Genomic DNA, 25,464 nt, shown 5'->3' with positions numbered 1-25,464 from the left:
TACCTTGTCAAACATAGTAGCTACATGGCCTTCACCAGCCATGTATTGGCATGGCAGAGCCCAACGCCCCTTGATGCTACTGTTTTCAAAAGACAGGTGATTTTGGTATTTCTCTTTCCTGGTTTGCCCTGCCTACTGAAAGGTCCAGAGAAGGAGGCAGGAGATGGCTCAGTGGTAGCTCAGACTTTATTGGGATACAATTTGCAGACAGGGCTCTCTAGGAAAGGATGGCGCCCATGTTTGCCCACAGATTCAAAGCTCATGTAGATTATTTAGTGGGAAATCTCACAGGTTGGGAGAGCAGTGGTTTTCCATTGGGGGTAGGGGTTGTTCAGGGAGTTAGTTGGATTGTTAGAGCTGGATTGAGCAGTACAATGGGAATTTTCCATAAGTAGGAGCATGTGACAAGCAAGGGTCTTGTTAGGCACATATTTAGCAAGACAGAACATATTGGTAAGCAGGGGAAAGGATGTATTTGAGTGATACTTAGAAATTTCTGATCTGCAAAATGACATGTCTTCACAAGATAGGATTACTTTTTTTTTTTTTTTTTTGGTGGTACTGGGGTTCTTGGAAGCCCTTCTACATCCGGGCTAAACTACCAGACCTATTTTATATATTTTTTTTTATTTGGAAACAGGGTCTCTTAAGCCAGTGCGGCTGGCTTCGAATCTGCACAATCCTCCTGTCTCTGCCTCCCAAGTGCAGGGAATACAAGCATGCCCCACCACGCCCGGCAAGATGGGATTACTTTCATTCAAGAACTTGAGAGGCTAAGGGAGGTTTGCAGGTTTGCGGCTAGCCTCACAACTTAGTGAGGGCCTCCTCAACTTAGTGAGACCCTGTTTCAAAATAAAAAAGAATAAAAAAAAAAAAAACTGGGAGTGTAGCTAGGAAGTAGGATGCCCCTGGGTTCCATCCCCAATTCTCCCCCTCCCCCCAAAAAATTCTAACATTTTACACTCTTTCTTTTAATAGAAAATGAGTGGTGCTTGGGATTGACACAAAGGGCATGAAGTCTCTTCGGTCTATTCTGCTTCTTGCAGAAGGGGCACACTGAGGCCAGTGAGACTTTGGTGTCTGTAAGGCCTGTGAAGGAGAACAGTGTTTGCATGGGTTTGGGGGCAGCTGAGATGATGGAGTCAAGCCTTCATGAGACAAAATGAGAGGAAAATTTAAAATGCAGAAGACAAAGATTGTGAATATGAAATGAACAAGAAGGGGCTGATAATGGGAGTGATCCCGGGCACCCAGCTCTGGACGTTTGGCCAGTGTACCCAGGTGCCAGTCTAGTCCTTCTGGAGTCGGGCTGCTCTTTCTCTTAGCCATGGGCAGTGTCACAAATTATTTGTCCCAACTATTGGTTGACAGAAACAACACTCCTTCTGTAGAAATAGAGGCCTTTCCTTTGATGAGTATATCCAATCCTCATCTATTTGGAGTACAACCCCAGTTTGGTTTTAGAGGGTCATGATCGAGTGGGCCATGTCTTCTAGAGTGGTCACAGTGGAGACGTCAGCCATGTGGGTTCCCTTCGTGGTGACAATGCCTGAACCAGCAAGGATAAGAATGAGGTGAACTGCTCACCTGCCATGGGCAACAGAAGAGGGGAGGATGAACAAGGGAACAGGGATGGTTTGCTTGTCAGGGAGCAGGGCTATAGCAGGGATAAGATGAGTCCAAGTATAGATCCTTGACAAATTGGCTGGGAGACAATGGCTGAAGTGTTACAGAGGGAATTTTTTTTTAAGTCCTGGGGTATTGAGACAGAATTCAAATGCAAAAGATGCTATCCATGAGAAAGTCTCTTTCAGAGCAACTAAAACAGGGTTTTTATCTTCTCAGAGTGAACAGTAGCTAACAGAGTGGTTCCTGTGAGGGCCTGAAAGTGGATTTTAAGATAAAATAATGGGGTTCTGTTCCTCTATGTGGTTGGCCAGAGTTAGGCGAAAATGGAATCAATATGAAGCCATTGGCAATGGGAAACTTGGATTCCTGGGAGGCAACTGGGACACTGTGGAGAGCAACCAGGGAAGTGCTTCAGTGTAAGTGCAGGATGGTATCATATGCAAAGCAGGGAGCCAAAGTCAAAAGCTGCCTAGTTGGATGAGGTAGGAGTTTTTGTTTGTTTGTTTGTTTGTTTGTTTCTGGTCTGGCATGGAACCCAAAGGCATTTGACCTCTGAGCTACACCCCCTGCCTTGTTTTTTATTCTTTATTTTGAAGCAGGGTCTCACTAAGTTGTGGAGAGCCTCACTAAGTAGCTGAGGCTGTCTGCCAACCACAATCCTTTGGTTTCAGCCTCCCAAAAGCTGGGATTACAAGCATGTGCCACCACGCCCGGCTCAGTTAGGAGTCTTTTAAATGACTCCATGACTATGGCTCTTTCTTCTTATTTCAGAATTGCACATCTGTTCCTGGTTATACTTTTGTGTTGAGTACTCAAGACTAAGTAAGTAGCTCAATGTTGGGCCATCATAACTTATTTGTAAGATTGTTTTGCCTTTAAGGTCAGTCAGGGACCCTCAGGGCTGCTCTTAGTGACTTTATAAGGCTTGTCCTCTCCCAGTTGTGTCATCTGACAGAATGGGTCTTGGTTTTGGTGACCATCTGGTTTTCCTTGAAGCATAGGGGACATTCCCTCTTCAATGACCAGCCTTTTTGCAGAACATATGCTGGTGGTTTCCAGGATCTGAGATCTTGACAATCCCCAGTACTCCCCCCACAAAAAAAAAAAAATCTTGCATGATCTTTTGGATAATAACACCTACTTCATAGAACCAGTTTGAAGAGTAAATGAGTTAATATATAAAGACCATTTGGAGCAGGAACTGATGAAGTTAGCACTAAATTAGAGCTTTCTACATTATCAAAGGTTTTGGAGATTAGATCTATGCCTCCAGTGGGCTGTTATGGCTCAGAGTTCTCAACAGCCTTAGGAACCAACAAGGGCAGGTTTATCTAACAAATAAATGACAAAAAATGTTGCTGTATCTAAACTTCCTACTTTTCAACTCTTTATCATGATGTAAAATAATTCTGTTAAAATGAATAAATTTTTATTTCTACCTCACAGCTAACTAAAACCAACTATCAAACTCTGCACAGAACTAGTGAATTGAGCAATATTTTTTCTCATTACAATGCAATATTACATTTAATATGTTATAGTGGGAACCAGTGGGAAAATAATTTTTCTTACTATGAACACCGAACTGTAGAAAAATATACCACTATAAGTTTATTTGTGTATGTATTTACTTATTTTGTTACTGGGAATTAATCCCAGGAGCATTCTACCTTTGAGGTACATTCATAGTCCTTTTCATTTTTTTTATTTTGAAAGAGAATCCCACTAAGTTGCAGAGAGGATCACTAAGTTGCTGGGCCTGAACTCAACCTGTAAACCTCCTTTCTCAGTCCTCCAAGTATTAGAATTGCAGGCATGCATACTACTATGCTTTTTTTCAGCTACTACTATACTTTATTTTTTATTTTAATAAGATCTAGTATTGGATAAATTTATCATTAATTCCATTAAAGTAGAACCATGGTTCCGGGCCACTGGCCCCGGCCCTGGGTGGATGGGCAGGTGCTGGCGGGGCAACCTTAGGCGACCCCCTCCCCATCCGGAAGGATCCTGAGGTCCGGGCCACTGGCCCCCACCCTGGGCAGATGGGCAGGCACTGGCGGGGCACCCTTAGGTGACCCCCTCCCCACTCGGCAGGACCCTGAGGTCCGGGCTGCTGCTCCTGACCCTGGCCAGATGGGCAGGTGCTGGCGGGGCACCGTTAGGCGACCCCCTCCCCACCCACCCGGAATGAAAAAAAATTTTTTCACCATTACCGAGTGCCTGATCCCACATCCTCCCCAAACCACACATACTCTCTTCTCTTGTTTTTTAAAAAAAAGGGGAAAATAAAAAAGAAAAATATTTGAGAGGGGTTAAGATGGCCGAGGCGGCAGCTAGAATATTGGAGATGCAGATAAAACATATACATCTGAACTGGAACATATGGAAAAATTCCCCACGAAGGAGGACTGAGACTTCTCTACATCTTTAAGAGTCCTGGACTTCACCTGTAAGGAGAGAGTCTAGCGGAGACCTAGGAGGAAGGCGGTGATGGCAGCAGTGGTCGAGATGGCGGTGGAAACTTGTCTTTGGGAGAGGCAGACATCTGATCCAACCCACCCTGAATCTCTGAAGAAATTACCCCAAAGGTCAAATGCTACTGTTGCGCGTGCTTAGGAACACTGGACATTATGTGGTATGGGAAAAGAGCTTGGGAAATATTTGAAATGGTGGAGGCAGTCGCATTGGCAGTGGCAAGTACTCAGGGGAGGCAGAGATCTGACGTAATACACCTGACACTATTGAAGAAATTACCTCAGAGGTAGACTACTACCACCACGCACCCTTTGAAATGTGGGACAAACTGCTGGGTGAAGAGGGGGCTCAGATCAGAGCCTGCTGTGAGGCAAGGCAGGTGATGGGGCCTCCGAGGCCGGGCTCGGAACCTGCCAAGGGTTTAGGCTGGTGCTGGGGCCAGCGAGGCCAGGATCAGAGCCTGCCATGAGACAAGGCTGGTGCTGGGGCCTCCGAGGTCGGGATCGAAGCTAGCTGATGCAATAGGCCAGTGCCAGAGTCAGCGAGGCTGGGATCGAAGTCTGCCACGAGGCAAGGCCAGAGCTGAGGCCTCTGAGTCTGGGATTGGAGCCTACTGAGGGGTTAGGCCAGTACCGGGGCCATCGAAGCCGGGATCGGAGCTGGCTGGGAGGCAAGGCAAGTGTCAGGGTCTCCGAGGCCTGGATAGGAGCCTGCTGAGGGTCTAGACCGGGGCCGGGGCCAGCGAGGCTGGATCTGAGTCTGCCTTAAGGTATGGCCAGTTCTGGGGCCTTCAAGGCCGGGATTGAAGCCTGCCGAGGGGTGAGGTCAGTGCTGGGACCAACGAGGTCGGATTCAGAGCCTGCCATGAGGCAAGGCCGGTGCTGAGGCCTCCGAGGCAGGGATCAGCACCAGGCGAGGTATTAGGCCAGTGCCAGGGCCAGCAAGGTTGGGATTGGAGCCTGTTGTGAGGCAAGGTTGGTGCTGGGACCTCCAAGGATGGGATCGGATTCTGCTGAGGGGTAAGGCCAGTGCCAGGGCCAATGAAGGCAGGAATGGAAACTGCCATGAGGCAAGGATGAAGCTGGGACTAACAAGACCAGGATAGGAGCCTGCTGAGCGGTTAGGCCGGTGCCAGGGTCAGCGAGGCTGGGATCGGAGCCTGTTGTGAGGCTAGGCCAGTGCTGGGGCCTCTAAGGCCAGGAGAGGAGCAGCCGAGGGGTTAGTTCAGTGTGGGGGCCAACGAGGCCAGGATCAGGGCCTCCCATGTGGCAAGGCCAGTGCTGGAGCCAGCAAGGTCGGGATAAGAGTTCTCCGGATGGCCAGGTCACTACTGGGGCCCTCAAGAGTGTGATCGGAACTTGCAATGCGGCATGCACAGAGAGATAGCACAGAAAATAAAATCCAGATGCTTCCCCTAATTAGCAAGAACTAGGGGAAAGGGGTAACAAGAGGAGGTCGAGTACTAGAAAGGGCCCTATTGAGAAGCAATTAAGGTGACCAATCAGAGGGGAGGGGATGGGGGAGGATGGAATCTCTTTAAAACACATGAGGTGTGTAAACAGTTATGTCAAAGATAATCACCAATTAAGCATGGGATGGGGAGGGAGAGAATGGGATGGGGATTGGATGAGGGCTTATTGGATGATATGTGTCTGTATATCCTCTCAAATCTTGTATTCCAAAGTGATGTATGACTACAAAAAATAATAATAAAATAAAATAAAATAGGATCATGGTATAAATATGGTTTGTTCATGTAAAAACTCAAACTGAAAATTAATCCTCATTGTGAGGAACTCAATAATGAAAACTTAATCTGACTGTGATGGTTACATATCAGGTCTTTGGAAAATGACTAGGATTAGACACAGCCATCAGGATGGAGACCCTGGGCCCTATGAAAAGGAGAGAGACCAGTATTTATATATCCTTAATCTCTAGTACCTCAGGACCAGCAAGGCCACACCAGCTGCTTGCCTTCAATCATGGAGCAGATCTATGAGCCAAAATAAACCTCTTTTTTATATAATTTGCCCAGTGTTATCTTTTTTTGGAGGCAGAACTCAAGGGCATTCTATCTGAGCTATACCTCCAGTACTATTTTAGTTGTTTTTTTTTATTATTATTTTGAAACAGTATCTTGTAAATTGCTGAGGGTCTTACAAAGTTGCTGAGGCTGGTCTCAAATCTGTGATCCTCTTGTCTCGGCCCCCCAATTACTAAGATTGCAGGTTACAGGTGTGTAACACCCTTCTTAGCTTCAGTGTTATCTTTTATGTTCCCTAAATGCCTGTAGGCTAAAGGTTTGGTGGCCAGCCTTTGGTACTAGTTGGAAGTGTAGGATGTTTAAGAGGTAGAGTGCAGCGAGAGGAGGTTAGGTCATTGGGGTCTTGACCTTGATGAGGATTTTGAGACCTAGATTTTTCTCTTTCTATGCTTCTAGGCTGCCATGAGCTGAATAGCTTAATTCTACCATGATTCTTTGCCTCACTGCAGCCCCCAAAGCAATAAAGGCAGCCTACCATGGACTGCAAACTCTGAAACCATGAACCAAACCAAACTTTTTATCCTTTAAATTGATATTCCCCAGGTACTTTTTTATAGTAACAGACAGCTGCCTACCACACTCAAACTGTGGTATTGTGTTATTAGCAACAGAAAATGGACTTAGACAAAGAAACTATGTTGTTCAGAACTTATTACATCTAACTTGTTGGGAGCCATTAAGGCCTTCCCCTAGATTGGTGTCTCTGTCAGCTGACTGTCCTTCGCCCAGAGTCAACAAGGTTTGGGGTTATGGAAAGTTCAAAGAGGTCTGAGAGAAGATCAGGTGATGAGACAAGGGTACTGATAGACCTATCTGTAATATGTGTTTTGTATTGGTCTTTATTGTATTCTGGTGGTGGTAGCTCAAGAATGTTGACTGACCTGTAGCTGTGTATAAATACCTCAGGAAAAACAAGGTGGCGTCGGCACAATAAAGATGAGATTGACCCAGAAGTTGTGTCGGCCAGGAGTGTCGGTGCAATAGAGAATACTGACCCAGGCATAGTCGTCAACCCATAGGAAATATTGATTCATGAACAGGGGTCGACCAGTAGAGATAGTAAGCTGGATACTCCCTCACATTAGAATTTAAAATTCTCCATTCTCATGCCTCATTTCAGAACCCGTACTCTTGCCAGCTGGCTTCGGCAGGTGGTGGCCAGTACGGGGATGGCTCCGGCACTAACTGAAACCTTCCCCTAGTGGTTGGATACCATCTCTGCCCTTTGTATCACACTCCCTACCCCTAGAAGGAATACTGGCTGTGATGAGCAGCGATCAAGCAGCATATGATGTGACGCTTTAGCTTCTATAGAAATAGATTCAGTATTTTGTTGTGCTTTTCCCAGTCCAGATGTGAATTTACTGAAAAGAAGTCAGAAATCTTGTTTTCTATTATGTGAACTGATATAAGGAAATACACTGGAACAAGCGCCCACGGCCTCTGTAGGCCAGTGTTAGTACTCTGTCTGTGACAGTGCCCCTTTGCGCCCTCCTTTTGTCCTGCTCTCCCCTGAGTCCTAAAGGAGAAGGTATAGGTGTAGGGCCTTGCTTCAGGGACCAGAGATACCTGCCTCTCAAGGCAATTTGATACTAATTAGGTAGAATCATCTCAGCTTTGGAAAAGTGAAACTTCTAAACTGCAGCCCCCCACCCCTGAGCTGTGGGGTGGGAGAAACCAGCTCAGCAGGCAGGAGGACACGGAGGAGAAGACATTTTGTCCTGTAGCCAATAAACGATCCTGGGGGATAGATGGATTTACATTCTACTGGTACTTTATAGTTTGCTTGTATTTTCTTTCAACATTTCAGTGCCATTTGCATTCAGTCCTCACAGCAGCCTTGTGATACAGGAAGGGGATCTTGCCATAGTAGAGGGATATAAAGTGATTTGCCTAAAGTCACAAAGCTGATTGATGTCCAGGATGGAACCTACATTTCAGTCACCTGACTCTCCATTCAGAGAGTTCTGTGCCACATTAAACTCCAAGAATCTGATGGTTTTTCTTTCGATTTCTTAAAAATTATATGGTGGGTGTGGTGATGTACACCTGTGATCTCAGTACTTGGGAGGCTGAGATAGGAGGCTCAAAGATTTGAGGACAGTCTCAGCAACTTAGTGAGACTCTAAACAACTTAATGAAACTCTATTTCAAAATAAAAACTAAAAAATGGCTGGGGATATAGCTTAGAAGTAGAATACCCCTGGGTTCAATTACCAGTAACAACAACAACAACATCAACAACAACAACAACAACAACAACAACAACAGCGATGACGATTTTAGGAATCCATCAGTCCTGCTAAAGAGATGATGGTTTTGCGTAGATGTTATCTGAAGAAATATTTAATTATAATATAAAACTGAAGCCAGATTTATTACATCTATAATTTTTATTTACTGAATTTCGTTATATTGACAAATGTATAGGTTATATTTTCAATATTATTTTACATTCTTGTATGATTATCTCTTGTTATTTTCTTACAGCAAGTACACAGATAGCAGAAGCAGCTATTTTGAAACCTTTTATAGGATATTATTTGTAAATTATTAACTATTACTTTTCATGAGTGTGATTCAGTGAGCAGCGGCAGGAACTTATGTAGACTGTTGTGCTTTGCTGAAATGCACTCGTGCTGGGGTTGCACTAACTGTCCTTCAAAAGGGATTTCTTGGTTGTATTTCTTACGGTCTTTAGGAAATTCATGACATCAGAGCCTCCGGTTCCTCTGTTTTCCTGTCCCGTCAGCTCCTCAGATGTCCTGCTTCCCTTGGGCTTTTGGCTTGCAGGAATCAGAACATACTTAGTTACTATCTGCAAATGGTAGTTCCTAAGGGAGACCAGAGCTTGCACACACTTATTATAAACTTCCTGCAGGCCAGCACCACCTTCTGAAACAACAAATGCACGAACTGATGGGCCCAACTCTAAGGAGCGAAGGAAGTCCTGGTGTGCTGGCGGCATGTATGTTCTCATTTCCTGGAGGAACTCAGCTGCAGATCCTAAAGGAACAAGACAAATACCAGGTAGTAGGAAGATGCACACCTTTCCAAGCCAGGGAAGAAAGCAGTAAGGTCGGAACAGAGAGGTCACTGTCTGAAACTGCAGCAGGAGGCTCTGAGGTTAAGCTATCCTGTTGAAGGCTAATCAGCCATTAGTCTTCTCCTAGCCATGGCAATTATCAAAATACTGTTAATTATGAAAACAAAATTAGTAAAACTTATGTTTCATAACAAGGATTCTTTCATGCTTTCTTTCTTGTTTTTCTATAGTATTTAATCCTTCTAAGAGATTGATGGTATACTCAGGGTATACATAATATGCATTTAAGATCATAACAGTGAGTTTAAGGGATCATTTTATATGTGTAGGAATTAAGAAAAACATGTATTTTTGCCAATCATGATGGCACATGCCTGTCATCCCAGTACTTAGGAAGCTGAGACAAAAGTATTGCAAGTTTAAGGGCATTGCATGGTATCTTAGCAAAATCTTGTTTCAAAAAAAAAAAAGCTTATGGAGTGATGCACACCTTAATCCCAATACTTGCTGATACACGGTGATTGCAAGTTCAAGGTCAGCCATAGCAATTTATCACAACCCTTAGCAAATTAGAGAGACCCTGTTTCAAAATAAAAATAAAAAGGCTGGAGTTGAGGTTATAGCTCAGAGTTAGGATGCTGCTGGGTTCAATTTCCAATACCAAAATAAAAGATCCTCAAAACAAAGCTGGGGTGTATAATTCAGTGGTGGGGCATTTTTGGATTCAATTCCCAATAAAACACACACACACACACACAATTTTCATTTTCACCTGGCCTAATGTTTTCCTCTTTGCTTGTTAAATAGGAGATTTTTTCCTCTCCTTTTTCTTTTCTTTTTCCTTTTTTTTTTTTTTTTTTTTTTTTGGTGGTACTGGAGATGGAACCCAGGGGCATTCTACCTCTGAGCTACACCCTAGCCCTATTTTTTTTTATTTTTTATTTTTAAACAGGATCTCACTGAGTTGAAAAGGGCCTCACCAAGTAGCTAAGGCTATTCGTGAACCCGGATCCTCCTATCTCAGCCTCTCAAAAGCTGGTATTACAAGTGTGTGTCGCCATGCCTGGCTTTCTTTCTCTTTATTTTTAAAGCCCCTAGAAGGAATATAATGAGTGTAGCTCATCTTTTGTTTCTTTTTTCTTCCTTTTTTTTTTTTTTTGTACTACTGGGGATTGAACTTGGAGCCTCACGCATGATAGGCAAACACTTCATCACTGAGCTATAGCCCCAGACCATTTTATTTTATTTTAAGAAAAGGTCTTACTAGTTTGTATCCTCTTGCCTCAGTCTCCCAAGTGGCTGGGATTACAGGCATGAACCACCTTACCTGGTGAATGTGGTTCTTCTTCTTCTTCTTTTTTTTTTTTTTTTTTTTTTGTACTTGGGTTAAAATCCAGGTATCCTATCTCTGACCTACACCTCGACCCTATTTTATTTATTTCTTAAATTCTGAAACTGTTACAATGTGCTGCTAGCCTCAAACCAGATATCCTCCTGCCTCAGCCTCTGAAGTACTGGAATGGCAGACGGGCACCACGACGCTCAGCAAGCGTCTGGGCTCTGAGCTCAGGCAGGCCTTCCCCTGGGCTGCAGGCCCACAGGATGGCTGTGCAGGAGCGGTGCCTCTTCTGTCACCGAAGTCTCTGCCTCCCCAACTTCTCACACAGTTGGGTCTCATTTGCAGAAGACTTTCGGGGTCTGACCCTACATTTTCAGCATATACAGCACTGGCCTCCCCCAGAGCCAATCAGGCTTCAATTGCATATTAAAATCAAGTTTGAGAGAATGACGAACTTGAGTGTCAGTTCTGATTTTGCCTCTTCCTAGCTGGTTAACAAAAGTCAGTCACTTTTCTTCTTTAAGCTTCTGTTTCTGTGAAATGGGATGATGGCCACATAGCCCCTATTTTGCTGATTCTTTTAAAAGCATCAGATAAGAGTGGATGGCGTCAAAAGGGGAAAGAGCTTTTTAGATACTACAATGCAGTCATAGCAATGTAGGAGATAATTATTTGCAACTTTCTACTTACTTCCACCATGGCTCTGCTCTATGCCAAGAAGGATATCAAGGCACTGAAAGATGCTGCTTTGGGCGGCACTGCCCCCTGAAAATTTTTTGGGGATGTTCCAGACACCCTCATACAGCAGACCTTCTGAGAACTGAGGATTGCCTTTCCAGCTAGACCAGGAAGAAAAGAAAGATAATTCTTTGGATTAGCTGCCAATTTTCAGATTTTTCAGTGTACACCAGAGCTAATAGAAGGTGACAATAAGGATTTTGTACTTCTCCTTCCAAACTCATTCCCTACATAAAACACTATTCTGGGCAAATCCAACATAAATACTCGTCAAGGCTAAAGGACACTTGCCTTTGCACTAGCACAGGTGGTTCACTCTCCTTAAAATGACCTACCTGCTTGTTCTCCTTCCAGAGTATCCTTGGGCAATTAATAACAGAGGAATAGTTTATTTCTTTAGAAAATGTATTTTAGGATTTGAATTGTTATCTAAATCTAGTTAGTAGTGAGGATAATCATTAAGAATTTGGTGGCATTCTCTGTATGAGTTGAGAGAAGACAAATTCAAGCATAAGACTACATACCCAGACAAATATATGCGAAGAACATTAAAAAATGATTTGGGGTCCACATATTCTGTAAAAAGATGGAAGAGTTTACTTAAGCAGCATCAAAAGTATTCAGAAAATTCATAGTGTTGTCAAAAACTTTCAAGACTTCAGCACTGGATCCAGCAAAGGCATTAGGCCAATCTGCGCAGAAGGAAGCCCCTGTAGACAAACCTTGCCCCCTCTCCTGCCCTGCCATTCCTGCAGGATCAGCTCAACTCACCACCTCTGTCTGCAGAATAGAGTTCACTATCAGGCTGCTCTCCAGCTGATACTGAGGAGCCACTGACCCACCTACTCTGCATCAGCAGTCCAGTTAAACTTTCCACACTCCTTTAGCACTACCGTATGTGCTTACTAAGAGAACAAATAAAATGTTTGCAAGAAATAAACCAGGGCTGGGGATGTGGCTCAATGGTAGAGCACGTTTTGCCTAGCAGGTGTGAAGCCCCCAATTCTGGGCAAACAAAACCAAACAAGAAAGCGCAGCAGCCCCATAGACCACATTCCTCCTTTTCTCTCCTCAAAAGTTACTGACTTGAGAAGGTCTGCCTTCTTGCCAAGAGCCAATCAGCAGTACTTCAAAGCCCAGTTAAGTCTGTCCAGTTGGGCAGATAGATGCTTTTTGTGAAGCTTTGCTTACGCTCTTCTTCATTGTGTGTAGTGTCTTTAGCTGTTTATTTTGCAACCAATTTTGAGCTCAATTTTGAGCCCAATTTTCTCTGTTGTTTCTTAGTGAGCTTGAGGAATAGCAAAATTAACAGAGAGCTTTTATCAAGCAGCAGCAAAATTTCTCAGAACTTTAGATTGCATTTCCATTTATCATATTTCTTTCTGGTGTTTAGTAGCAGACAATAAGTCCTTAGAACTAAAATCAGCTCAGCTTGGAATTATGGCTTCACTATTTATTGCCTGTATATCTTCAAGTCTTTTATCTCTTTGGATTCATATTCCCAGATAAGGAAATATAAATCTGAGATAATAAAAGCTATCACACGGAAAGTATAATTATTTAGTGAGATAAAATATCTTAAATGAAAACCTACTGTCTAAGTGAATTGGTTTTGCTTCCTTTTGCTCAGTGAGGACTGGATACTTTAGAAAATCAGAAACATTGGACTGTTAGCCTAGAATGTTGTACTATGTACAATAAATACTTGCCATGAATGTTTTGAAACACTTTAAGGGCTTCTTGCAGGCAAAAAGCTATATGAAGCAGTGCTTTTTGCAAAGTGTCCTGGTCCTGATGTCTTACTGCACTGAATATCTGAGGAATCATCTAAGAAAAAAAAAAAAGGACAAACACATTAGATCTCCCAAATACTAAAAACTGACATTAAATAAAATTCTTCCATGTTAATCAAAAAAATTTTGTGTCTATTTCTAAAGGTTAAAGCCACTGTGTATATGTAATTGTGTATTAATGAAAAATTCCTTTTAAATTTGTATTCCTTATAAAAGTTTCAAAATTGGTCCTAAATATACGGCTCCTAGGTTTTATATCTTAGGAGATATACAAAGATAAATAATATTTATATTAGAATATTCATTACCATCAGTTAAATGATGTAATATTGTATTTAATCAAGATAAAGCCAATATAGGCTCCTATAGTTCTTTTGCTAAGAGATTTCTTTGCTTATGTGAATTGACCTAAAATTTTTAAGAGTAAGTGGACATACTTTGATTGCAGGAGAAGCTGCTATTTCCACGAATAGAGAAACCAGGAAGAATCCTTTACCGCAGTCCCCACCAGGAAACGAGAACAAAACGTCCATGTTGCTAAGAAAATCAGTTAAGGTAGGCAAGAAATTGAGCAAAAATAACAGCATATTTGTAGTACAATACAGTTTGCAAGCATATTTATTAATCCTATTTCATATTTTGAAGGGGTACTGAAGACAGAATCCAAGGACTATTCTACCTTTGAGCTGTAGTCCCAACCATTTTTAATTTTTTAATTTTTAACTTTTAGTTTTTTCGATTTCCTACTTTCTTTTTCTCTGTTTTTGTCAATTTTTTATTATCAAATTGATTTTAGAGCAGCTTTAATTCACAGAAAAATTGAGCAGAAGGTACAGAAGCTCCCCACATACCTCCTGTCTTTACACATGCACAGCCTCCTCCACTATTGCTAGCCATTCATGAACCTAGTCGTGAACTGTAACGACACACCATCATCAACCAAAGTCCATAAGTTAGCATTTAGTATTTACTCCTGGATGTTGCACATTCTATGGGTTTGGACAAATGTTATGTTTTACAATACTTTTATTAAATTGATATGGATGCCTCATTTTAAAATTTCTATTTCAATTAGGAAAAATCCCAAAATATTCTAATTCTATTGTGGTACATTTGTTTGTTTGTTTGTTTGTTTGTTTGTTTATGTATTTTTGGTGGTACTGAGGATGGAACCCAGAGGCATTCTATCTCTGAGATACAAGCCCAGCCCTATTTTTTATTCTTTTTTTTGTTTTTTTAATTTAATTTTTTTATTGGTGCATTGTATTTATACACCATAATGGTGTAAAAAACTTGTGTAGACATAAATGCACACATCACCCAGCCAGCCCCTATCCAGTCCCCACCCCACTCCCTCCCCATCCCTCCCTCCCATGCTTGGTTTAGTGGTTGACTTCAATGTGAGTAAGTACATCATGCGTTTTAAAGTGTTTCCCTCTCCCACCTCCCATCCCCACAGTTAGGTTGTCTTGAACCCAGTGGGGGTTTACCTACAAACTACACTACCAGCCCTTTTTACATGTATTATTTATTTATCTGATCATAGATTTATAGATGTATGTGCATTTTGTATTTATGCACATTAATTACATATGTATATAAGTAGTATTTTTGTATGTGGCTCCAGCAATAATATCAAATTGAAAAGTCATAATTATAGATATAATTAAGAGCTGGGATTGTTTGCACTTTTAATAATTACCTAAATTTTTTTATCCTGAATTTAATCAATCATTAAAAATGCATTTGGAGCATATTCATAAACGATGTTCACTTTTAATATCAAATTAATTCATAGAAAAAAAAGAATCAAATACTTACTCAAATGTCATGGGCCTTATTAAAACAGTCATGAAGCCATGGGCCAGTTGGAACAGAAGAAGAAAACCAAGTTAAAGTCACATAGTTTTGAGTTACTGTTATTAGATTGAATACTACTGATCTATCAATAGTCATACCTAAGTAAAAAAAGAAAAGCATGGTTTTTATATTTGTCAAGATTGCATTGCAAACATTTCACTTGTAAGGAAAATTTTGAAAAATTAAAGATGAAGAACTATATATAGTCTAAACTAGTTACTATCAAGACACTTTCAAGATCTAGATTTTGTGGTTTCCCCCTGTGCATTACATCCCCCTGTGTACCTTACAGGTACACACTTATAGCACGCTCTGACTCTCCTCCCTTTATTGTAGCAGATCAGTCAGTAAGCTGATGGGAGAGGCCTTGATCCTCAGCAGGCTCTGTGTGCTCTGGGAGTCACGCAGAGCTCCCTTTCCTCTTCAAGACTCTAAAATGCAACTGACTATTTGAACAACAAAGTTTTACAACCCCAAAAACATTCAGTTCAAAGGAAGCTGGAACAAAAGTCTGTATTATGTTATGGTTTCATTGATATGAATTCCAATAGAAATGCCAGCAGTTGTGTGTGTGTGTGTGTGTGTGTGTGTGTGTGTGTGTTCTTTATTTCTCTTTTTTGTTTTGTTTTTTGAAGCCAGCATAATTCTACCTCTAAGATATACCTGCAGCCCTTCTAATTTATTTTTTTCAAAGAGAGTCATTCTAAGTTGCTGAGGATCTAAGTTGGAGCGGTTGACCTTGAACATGAGATCCTCCTGGCTGAGGTACCAAAATACAGGGATTTCAGACATGTGGCACATGACTGGCTACCAATGAATCTTTGATAAGACAAATCAGAATACATCTGCCTAGAGCAAAGACAGGGATTGAATAGAAAGAAGCACAAAATTGCTTTTTGATGTGACGGAAATACTCTATAGCTTAGTTAGGATGGTGGTTATATGTGCTATGTATATAATAGTCAAATTCAAATGTAATACTTAGTATCTCTGTGTATTGTACTGCATGTTAACTATACATTACTCTCTCATGTAATACCCACCCAAGAAAAGAGTAGCTCTGTTCCCAAAAATGAATCACTAGATAACTATGTTTTGATTTAAATAATATGTACTCCAATTATTATTATAGTCATAGTTTACATACCCACTGGGATCTTTTTTCTTCCAGTTTGCCAGGACACAGTCTGCATACACCAGAATGGGAGGCAGCCCCAGCTTCTCAGAGAGTTTGCAGTAAGGAATAGCAATATTGCTTGGCAAGACCTAATTGAAACACCATATTTAGTTTGAACAATTGAAGTGTCTTACCTTCTGCTTCCTGGGTGCCAAAATGTTAGCTGTCCTATATAATGGCTGCTTTGAAATCAAGTACATCTAATTTTTCTTGTTCCACTTTTCATTGCTTAATGGTAATTGTTGGTTATTTGGCAATTGTTCAGTGTTCATGTTTTGAATTTGAATCCATGTGGGTAGAAGTTGGCTATAGAGAGGAAGAGGATCCAAGACACAAAGCCCGTGTCTTTTGAACTTTAGTGGCATTGTGAGTTATTCTCACTTCTTCATTCATCCACTTCTCTCATAAATATTTTAAGCAATTTTTTATGCAGGAAGCTCACATTATCGCAAATATGCTTACAGTATTTGTAATTAAGACTTTTTGATATGCCACACACTAGAAATGTAACTAGATTGATGCTCTTGTAGTTCAGTGCAGAAATATCCTCCTGGATGAATTTATTTATTGGTGCTGGGAATTGAACTCAAGGGTTGTTCTACCTCAAGGGTGTAGCTGGGGGTGTTGAGCTACAACCCCAGCCCTATTTTATTTTTATTTTGAAATAAGGTCTCACTAAATTACTGTGTGCTGACTTCAAACCTGCAGTCCTTCTCCAGAGCACATGGATTACAGGTGTATACCACACACCCTCCTCAACCCTTCTTAGCAGAGGCTGTTACCCATCAAGTTCTGCTCAGTGGGCAGTCACACGGTAACAGGGCAGTGCTGCAATCACCTTAGATGCTTAGCAGTCATGCTGATTTGAGAACTTTTCTCCTAGCCAGGCCATATTCTCTAAAAGCTCCAATAGTCATGGAGTTAACATTTTTTATTCTGCCTGAATTTATTATTCAATCATATATGACTTCGTATTAGACCATCCTATGAAATACATTTATCATTGCCATCTGTAGCTCTTGGCTGGAATATGTGTGTTTAGCCAGTGAGAAAACAGGGATCTATATCCAGCCTGTGGGCGGTAGAACCTCAGTACTGGGATGGTGTGACCATGCCACAGTAAAATCATGAAAGTTTATAGCTCAAGCTGCTTCAGATTAGCTTAAGAAGCCTGATGAGGGGTTTAAAGGAGAAAAGAAGGTCAGGACAGAATCACTGGCCATCTCATCACACCAAGCTGTGTGCTTTCCATTGTAGAACTTGTGCTTTTAGAGGATGAAATGTTTTTGCTGCAAATTTTTTACACATTTCAAGGCAAATAAATTTTGTCCCTTTCTGCTTTAGAGGGGAAAAGGGGGTAAGTTCATTTGAATGATTAACTTGAACTGACATAAAATAAAGACACGTTCAAATACATCTTTATTATAGATGCTCTTGCAACCGCCTTGTAAATCCAATGATAATTTCTTACCTACTCCCAAGCAAAATGTGCTTCATATTGATGTATGTTTTGTTAATTTATTTTCTCTTTCCCTTAACTCTCTCACTTAAATTATTTTTTATTTTATTGTTTGCACTGCTATCTCCTAAGATCATTTTTCAGAATGATGGAGTGTATGAAACCATGATAAATTAAAAATATATTTTAGCCACGCATGGTGGCACATCTGTAAGCCCAAGTACTGGGGAGGCTACACCTGGATGATCACAGGTTCCAGATGAGCCTTAGCCATCTAGTGAGACTCTTGTTTCAAATAAAAAAAAAATTAGTAAGTGGGCTGGGGATATATAGCTCGGTGGTAGAACATCCCTAGGTGGTTCAGTTCACGATATCCAAACATATGTACACACTGCATTTTTCATATTTTCTTTCATAATTTTGACTATCAGTCAGATAAATTTACTATTTTTCCGTTATGTCATGCACATTCCAGTTCCCACATTCTTTGCTACTGTAGTGTCTTTTATCCTATGGAATCCTGCTCAGAGCACCTAGTATATACCAACCTTCATTAGTGATATATGTATTTATAGTAAGCCTAGTGAGATCATGCCCTTAAAATTTTTTAAGTTAATGCCGGGCGTGGTGTCGCATGCTTGTAATCCTCGAGCTAGGAAGGCAGAGACAGGAGGATTGTGCAGGTTCAAAGCCAGCTGCGCTTGCTAAAGAGACCCTGTTTCCAAATAAAATATAAAATATGTCTGGGAGTGTAGCCCGGAGGTAGAAGGGTTCCATCCCCAGTACCACCAAAAATAAATAAATAAATAAATAAATAAATAAATAAATAAATAAACAAACTATATCACATAAGATAATCATCTACAAAATGGTAGAAAGTGCTTACAGAATATGTATTGTTCTTTTGTGATTATAGTTCAGGTATTGCAGTCTGCACTGGTTTCATGTGATTAAAGTTGCCAGGTAAAATACAGGATGACTAATATACTTGTATTTTGCATGACACATACATATACTAAAAAAATGTATTGTTATATCTTAAATTCAAATTTAACTGGGCCTTCTGCATTTTTACTGAATTAGTCTGACAACACTATAAGAGATGGAAGGCAGGTACTTTAGCTGTATTGCTGGATAGATAATAGAGGCAGGCAGTTTGTAAACATTACTCAAACTCTTCTATTTATCTGTCTTCCACCAATCCCCAGGAAGAGTGACCAGAATCATCTGTCAGTCAGTCGGGTTTAAAATGAAACTGCTGTCAAGCCTAATTTATAATGGCTATATGCTCATAATTGTTACTTTGATATAAAATGTGACTAACACAAATGTATACATATAAGATGACATTATTTATAACTGGTTATCTAGTGTTAACCTGAGTAGAGTGAAACCAATATATCATTCTAGGCTGACAGCTGTGAGCATGTTAGCATTAACTAAGAAGAGTAATTCCAAGACTTCCACTGTAGTATCATTCATTTATAAAAATTAAATATTAAAAGTAAATGTTTTTAAAAAGTAAAATATGAGTTGAAGATTTAATAAGTAAACTAAAAGTTTAGGGACTCAGTGGAAAAATTGTAGAGTCATTTCAAATGACTAGGATAATTTTGTAGAAACTAAAACTGTTCACAGTATAAGTTGAAAAAATAGAATATATATGCATTTGTACAAAATAGAGCGTCCGTGCTATACAAGTAGAAGTCTAAAACCATAATAACAACAGTTGACATGCTATATCATGAAATGATTATTTTCTTTTCCTTTATTATCTCATCTTAATTTTGGAAATGCAGATATAATATAGAACTTTTTGTGGATTTTTTTCTTTTTCTTAACTTTCCCTTTATTCCTTCTGCTTCTGGAGATCGAGTGATCTGCCATTGAGCTATACTCACAGCCCTAGAAATTGTTTACATTAAATATAAATTGGATTTAATTTTCCTGTAAATGGAAATCCATCTAGTAGCATAAGAAATCAGAAAGTCTCCAACCTTCCGGACATCTCCGTCACCTTGATTCCACACATATGCCATAGTGATGTACCCCAGAACCAAATGTGCAAGGCGCCTGGGCTTATATCCATGGAGGCCATCAATACTGAGCATTGGTAACTGAGAACAGATGGAGAAATTGGACTAAAATCAATTTCTGTGATGTATTGAGCTTCAAAATCAAGTTGAAAATGTTAGAAGCCTTTCCAAAAAACAAAAGACAATGTGATATATATTTCAAACCTTCTCAACTTTGTCTCGAAGCTGGCCATTCTCAATCAGTTCAGGAAGATTTTTAGCAATGAAAGTCCAGGCAGCATAATCACCAGGTAGCTCCTCCTTTTAAAAAGAAAGGTAGGACTTGTTATTTATTAGTGGAAATTACTGTAAAATAGTATTGACTTCCACAAGTTGTCCACCTTTTCCTTTAACTACCTTTTGTGTGACGTTGTCACAACACACACTTGCCCAGCAATGCCAGCCCATGCTCTGCCGCCAAGAGAGGGGGATCAAGCCCTCCTCTGTGCTCAGCCGCTTCCTCTCTCTTCAAGAACTTCCATCTGCCCATTTCCCAAAATTCAACTCAACAGACCCATTAAAGCCTTCCTTACTACCCCATTCAATACCAATCTCCATTACAAAACTTGTGGATTATTACTTTTCACACTGTTAAATCACTATCTGCCACTTCTTTTTTCTTCTTGGCTAGATTTTATGTTATTTAAATGGAAGAAAAATGAGATGTATTAAATGTCAGTAGTATATTAGGCACTCTGTCCAATAATTTTATATGTATTTCTGGTTTAATTATTTAATGGGCCAGGAAATCATCTCTAGGTCATCAATAAAAAGGACCCAGGCCCAGACAGTTTATGTAACTTGTCCTGTAGCATCTCCAACTTTCACAATCCATATTTTTTTTATATCTCAATGTCTGATGGTAAAAGTTATGTTGTAATTTTAGTTTTTTATCTATTGCAAGACCTGGCACATTACTAGACATATAGTAGATATTGTATGAGGTAAACTCCATTTATCCATGGTGTATATGTTCTGAGATACCAGGGGATGATTTAAATGATGCAAATAGCATTGAACTACACACACACACACACACACACACACACACACACACACACACACACAAAACACACACACATTGTTTTATCCTGTGAAAAATTAATAACTTTTCCATCTTAACTAAGCGCCTATCATGCATGGTAGACATACTCTTGTAATTTGAGATGTGACAAAAAAACTACCATGGCTTTATTTTTTCTTCACAAGTTCACTGATAGATTTGTTCTTACCCAAAAGCTTGCAAAATAAGCATGTAATTTTTTCTTTCTTTATTCAATCAAGAAGCTTTTCACTTAAAGGAAACTATTTATGTCTTCTCTGTGAAATATCTAAGTTGACAGAGACATAACTATGCTTGTGCATTGGAGCCCTTCTTAGGAAATCAAGGTTACCTGAACACAAATACTGCAATGCTGAAACAGTTATCTGTTGACCTGGGCTACTACCGAGTGCCTAAGAGGTAGTTAGAGGTTTACAGCATAGATATACTAGGCAAAAAAAAAAAAAGTTTCATGCTCATGGAGTGAGGTGGTTGAGAACAGTGTATAATTTCAAACTCATGAATTGTTTGTTTTAAAAATTTTCTATTTACGATTTTGAGACTATGGTTGAACACTAGTAAGTGAAACCATGGAAAGCAGAAACATGAGCAGAGCGTGTACTACTGTATGCGTGTTAGCTGCCTACCTTGGTCCCCCTGTAGACTTGTTCTTCTGCCCAAAAAATGAAAGTAAAATCCAAGTAAAATTGTTTTTCTGAATTTCATCATATTTATAATCACATGTCAAAAGTAAACAAACAAAAGATGTAGCCAGATGTGGTTGTACATGCCTGTAATCGCAGTATTCGAGAGGCTAATACAAGAGGATCGCAGGTTTCAAGTTAGCCTTGGCAACTTAGAAATGCCCTGTTTCAAAATAAAAAAAATAAGAAGGGTGGGTGGTATAGATCAGAAGTAGAATACCCCTGGGTTCAATTTCTAGCCTCCCAATAAAAAAGAAAAAAGAAAAAGATAATGATGTAGGCAAAATTTGAAATGAGATACAGATGTTGGAACAGATCCGCATATTTCCTGTCCTAAGGCCTCCTTGAGCAAACTGCTTCAAGGTGTGTCCTTGAGGTCATCAGTAATGTATGATGTGACTGAAGACAAATGTAGGCTAACTTAAATCAACATGGGCAAGGCTGTGAACTTCAAAATAAAGTTAAAATAAGTAAACTATATAACAATACACTTGCAAGACAGATACACACTTGCAAGATCTGCATCCAGCCTGAGTCAGTTGGGGAAGATTTTTAGCAATGAAAAATCTAGGCAGCATCCTCCCCAGTAGCCAGTTTTTTGCCCAGACCTCTTCCTCCTGACCACACAAACACTGTGCTCGGATGTGTGGGGTGGTGACTGTTTCTTGCTGTTGTTTTACCATGTAAGCACTCTCAAGTTTCAGGCTATCGTTACTAACAAATACTTTTATATAACACTTGATAGCACTTTCCACAAATATCAGATTAAGTCAATACAAGGCTTCTGGTTTAGATGATCTTTTCTATGTTCTCTTTTTTCTCCCTTGTTTATCTTTGTATTTTGGTGGCTTATGGTATTAATAAGATTGTCTCTTTTCTCTTTTTCTTTTGTGTATCTACCCTTCTGATGGGATTTATATTTTATTTCCAAGTATAAGTTATATTTTCTTTCCTTTTACTAATTTATATATTTTTATTTCATTATAATTATTATTTGTGTGGTATGGGTATTGAACACATGGGGGTTCTACCACTAAGCTACACCCCCAGTCCTAGTTTTTATTACTTAGGTTGAAATGGTCTAAGTTGAAGAGGGCCTCACTAAGTTGCTGAGCCTGCCCTCAAACCTGCCATCCTCCTGTCTCAGCCTCCCAAGTACTAAGATTACAGGCATGTGCCACCACACCTGACAAAATGTGTGTGTGTGTGTGTGTGTGTGTGTTTTACTGGGAATGGAACCCAGGTGCCATTTTACCTCTGAGCTACACTCCCAGCCATATTTTTTTATTCTTTAGTTTTGAAACAGGTTCTCGCTGAGTTGCAAAGGCCCTCACTACATAAATGAGGGTGTCCAAGAAATGAGATCCTCCTGTCTCAGCCTCCCAAATGCTGGAATTACAAGCATGTGCCACCATGCCCCGCGGTTTTTTTTCATATTCTTGTCATCCTATTCAAGATCTGTGTATCTGGTGGATTGGCTGTCTCTACTATTGTGTTTTGTTTTAATTTTTTGGTACTGAAGATTGAATCCAGGGGTATTCTTCCTCCACACCAAACTCCCAGGCCCCTTTTTAATTTTATTTTGAAACAGGGTCTTGCTAAATTGCTGAGACCAGCCTCCAACCTGTGATCATCCTGTCTCAGCATCCCAAATTCTGGGATTACAGGCATGCACCATCATGGCTAGCAAAACATCTCTTATTGTAGTCAGATATGTTTTTCAAAAATTAAGCTTTCCCCTTAGAGTGGCTATTTTTCTTTCTTTCTCTCCTTCTCCTCCTACTCCTCCTCCTCCTCTCCTCCTCCTCCTCCTCCTCCTCCTCCTCCTCCTCCTCCTCCTCCTCCTTCTTCCTATTATTATTTTACTTTTTTTGGTACTGGAGATTGTACCCTGGAATATTCTACTAGCACTCTCAGAACTACATGCCTTGCCCTAATTTATTTTTTATTTGGGAAAAGGGTCTTTTAAATTGTCACGAACTCACTAAATTGCTGAGACTGGGCTCTAACCTACAATCTTTCCATCTCATCCTCCCAAGTAATGGGATTATAGTCTTGTGCCACCAGAGCCTGGCTGTTTTTACCACTTTTATAAAGGGCCTTTCATGATGGATGCCTATCTCCTGAGGCTCTGTCCTGGGGTGCCCCTATGGTACACCGAGTTGGCTTTGGTACCAGTTAGGTGCCATGGTATAGGCTCCCTATAGACTCTTCCGTGCATGAATGCGTTTGGACGCAGGGTGGGTGAAGATGCGGGTCAGAGGGCTGGGGTCCAAGGATCCCCGAGGGGGCAACGAGGAGGGCACTCTAGCGCACCCAACACTGGGGGTGGGGCGTCCACCATAGGCCTCTGTGGTGCTGCCAGTGGACCCAAGTATCCCAGAGCACCGCGGAGGTTTCGCAGCAGCAGCGGCTTGGGAGACTGGGGCCGTCAAGGGCTGCTGGCAGGAGCGGGACCGCTGGGCAGCTGAGGGGGTGGATCAGGCTCAGGGCTGAGGCTTCACCTTGCACCTGGCTGGGCCACCCCAGGAGCTCAGTCACAGCTGGGGGCTGGGCTGGGAAGCCCAGAGGCCCCAGGCTGCCCCAAGACTGGGCAGGCGTCGGTAGCCACTAGGGCGACCTGAACAGTTACCGTGCAGGGCGAGTGGGAAGTTGGAGCTGGAACCCTGGACCAGGACTGTGGGTGCCACGGGGCAAGTTCCTTCTCTGGACTAGACTGTGGCTCACACTCCTGAAAGTCCTGAGCCAGTCCCTCCTGTGGCCAAAGTTGCCAGGGCATAGGCCACTGTGACTCGGCTCCTTTCCCTTTCCCCTGGCTGGAATCTTGGGTTCTTGCCCCAAGTCTTAAGAGGCCCCAGGCCCTCCCTTGCTGGGTTCCCTGCCACTCACCGCACAAGGCAGCTGTTGCCTCTCTTTGTGGAGGAGAAGAGTGCTGGGCGCCTCTAGATGACTGTCTTGCCATCTCTGTTTTTGATAATTAAAATATTAATAATAAATTGATTTACATGGCATTCTTTGGAAAATAACTTAGAAGTATGTTCTCTTTCTCTCTCTCTCTCTCTCTCTCTCTCTCTCTCTCTCTCTCTCTCTCTGCGTGTGTGTGTGTGTGTGTGTGTGTGTGTCACTGGAAATTAAACTCAGGAACATTCTATCAAGGAGCTAGACTCTCTCAGCTCTTTTAAAAAAATTTGTTATTGTTATTGTTATTGTTCTGAAGATTGAACCCAGAGACATTCTACTGCCAAGCTACACTCCCCAGCTCTCATAATTTATTTTTATTTTTATTTTGAAATGGGGGTCTAGTTAAGTTGCTGAGAGTATCTTGAGTTGCTGAGACTGCCCTCCTAATTGTGATCCTTCTCCCTCAGCCTCTCAAGTACTGGGATTACAGCTATGCCCCATCAGGCCTGGCTGAGACATGTACTTTGTATGGCAAGTATTTTTATCCACATTATTTGCACATTGTAACTCAAATTTTCAAACATATTTTAAAAATATAATTCCAATTCAGTAAACAATAAGCATTATTAAAACCATGGTAAAGTTATTTGAGGTGTCATCTCATAAACCAAACCAATTAGGAACACATTCTTTGACTAATTTGAGACAGATACATCAGTTGAGAAAGGGAGCTTACCTTGACTTCCAATCCTAAATTTGGCCTTTCCAAAATCCCCTCTGAAAATGCAATTGTGACAAACCAGCTTTTGATTTCTATAGTACAATTCTCATGTAAAGCTAAAATAGCTTCCATAGTTTCCTGACTTCACCATTTTCCATTTTCATGGTAAATAAGCAAAAAGTACATATATGACTGCTTTTCTAGAAGGAAAAATTTAAGAACAGTGAGACCCAGGTATTTAAACTTGGCATCTGACTTTGGCACCACTTTATCCATTGCTTAGTAGAAGTTACAAGTCCATAATTGTTTAGTAAAAGTTAACATGTCCAGAAAATTAATGAGCATAAATGCATTTTCCCATATTTCACACCCTCTCTTACCAGTGGGTTTGGCAAGGCAAAGCCCACCTCTTCATCTATGTGATAGTCTTCAAGGATTTTCCAAGAATCTTCCAT

At 40.9% G+C, this 25,464-nt stretch overlaps 1 protein-coding gene across 1 annotated transcript; it reads right to left on the bottom strand.

The window, feature by feature from the left end:
• Positions 1-1,460: 1,460 nt before the first annotated feature.
• Positions 1,461-25,464, bottom strand: IDO1 (indoleamine 2,3-dioxygenase 1; the record flags this gene model as incomplete). The annotated part of the gene is made up of 10 exons (XM_080710261.1): positions 1,461-1,549; positions 8,810-9,160; positions 11,230-11,378; positions 11,802-11,853; positions 12,987-13,104; positions 13,508-13,607; positions 16,078-16,196; positions 19,564-19,683; positions 19,807-19,902; positions 25,390-25,464. 10 exons carry the CDS (start codon positions 25,462-25,464, stop codon positions 1,461-1,463), a joined length of 1,269 nt encoding a protein of 422 aa, XP_080566387.1.

Source organism: Muscardinus avellanarius, assembly GCF_963383645.1.
Source record: "Muscardinus avellanarius genome assembly, chromosome: 14".
NCBI classification, from domain to species: Eukaryota; Metazoa; Chordata; class Mammalia; order Rodentia; family Gliridae; genus Muscardinus; species Muscardinus avellanarius.
Note: the sequence above shows the minus strand (reverse complement) of the source record. Positions and strands in the feature narration are given on the sequence as shown.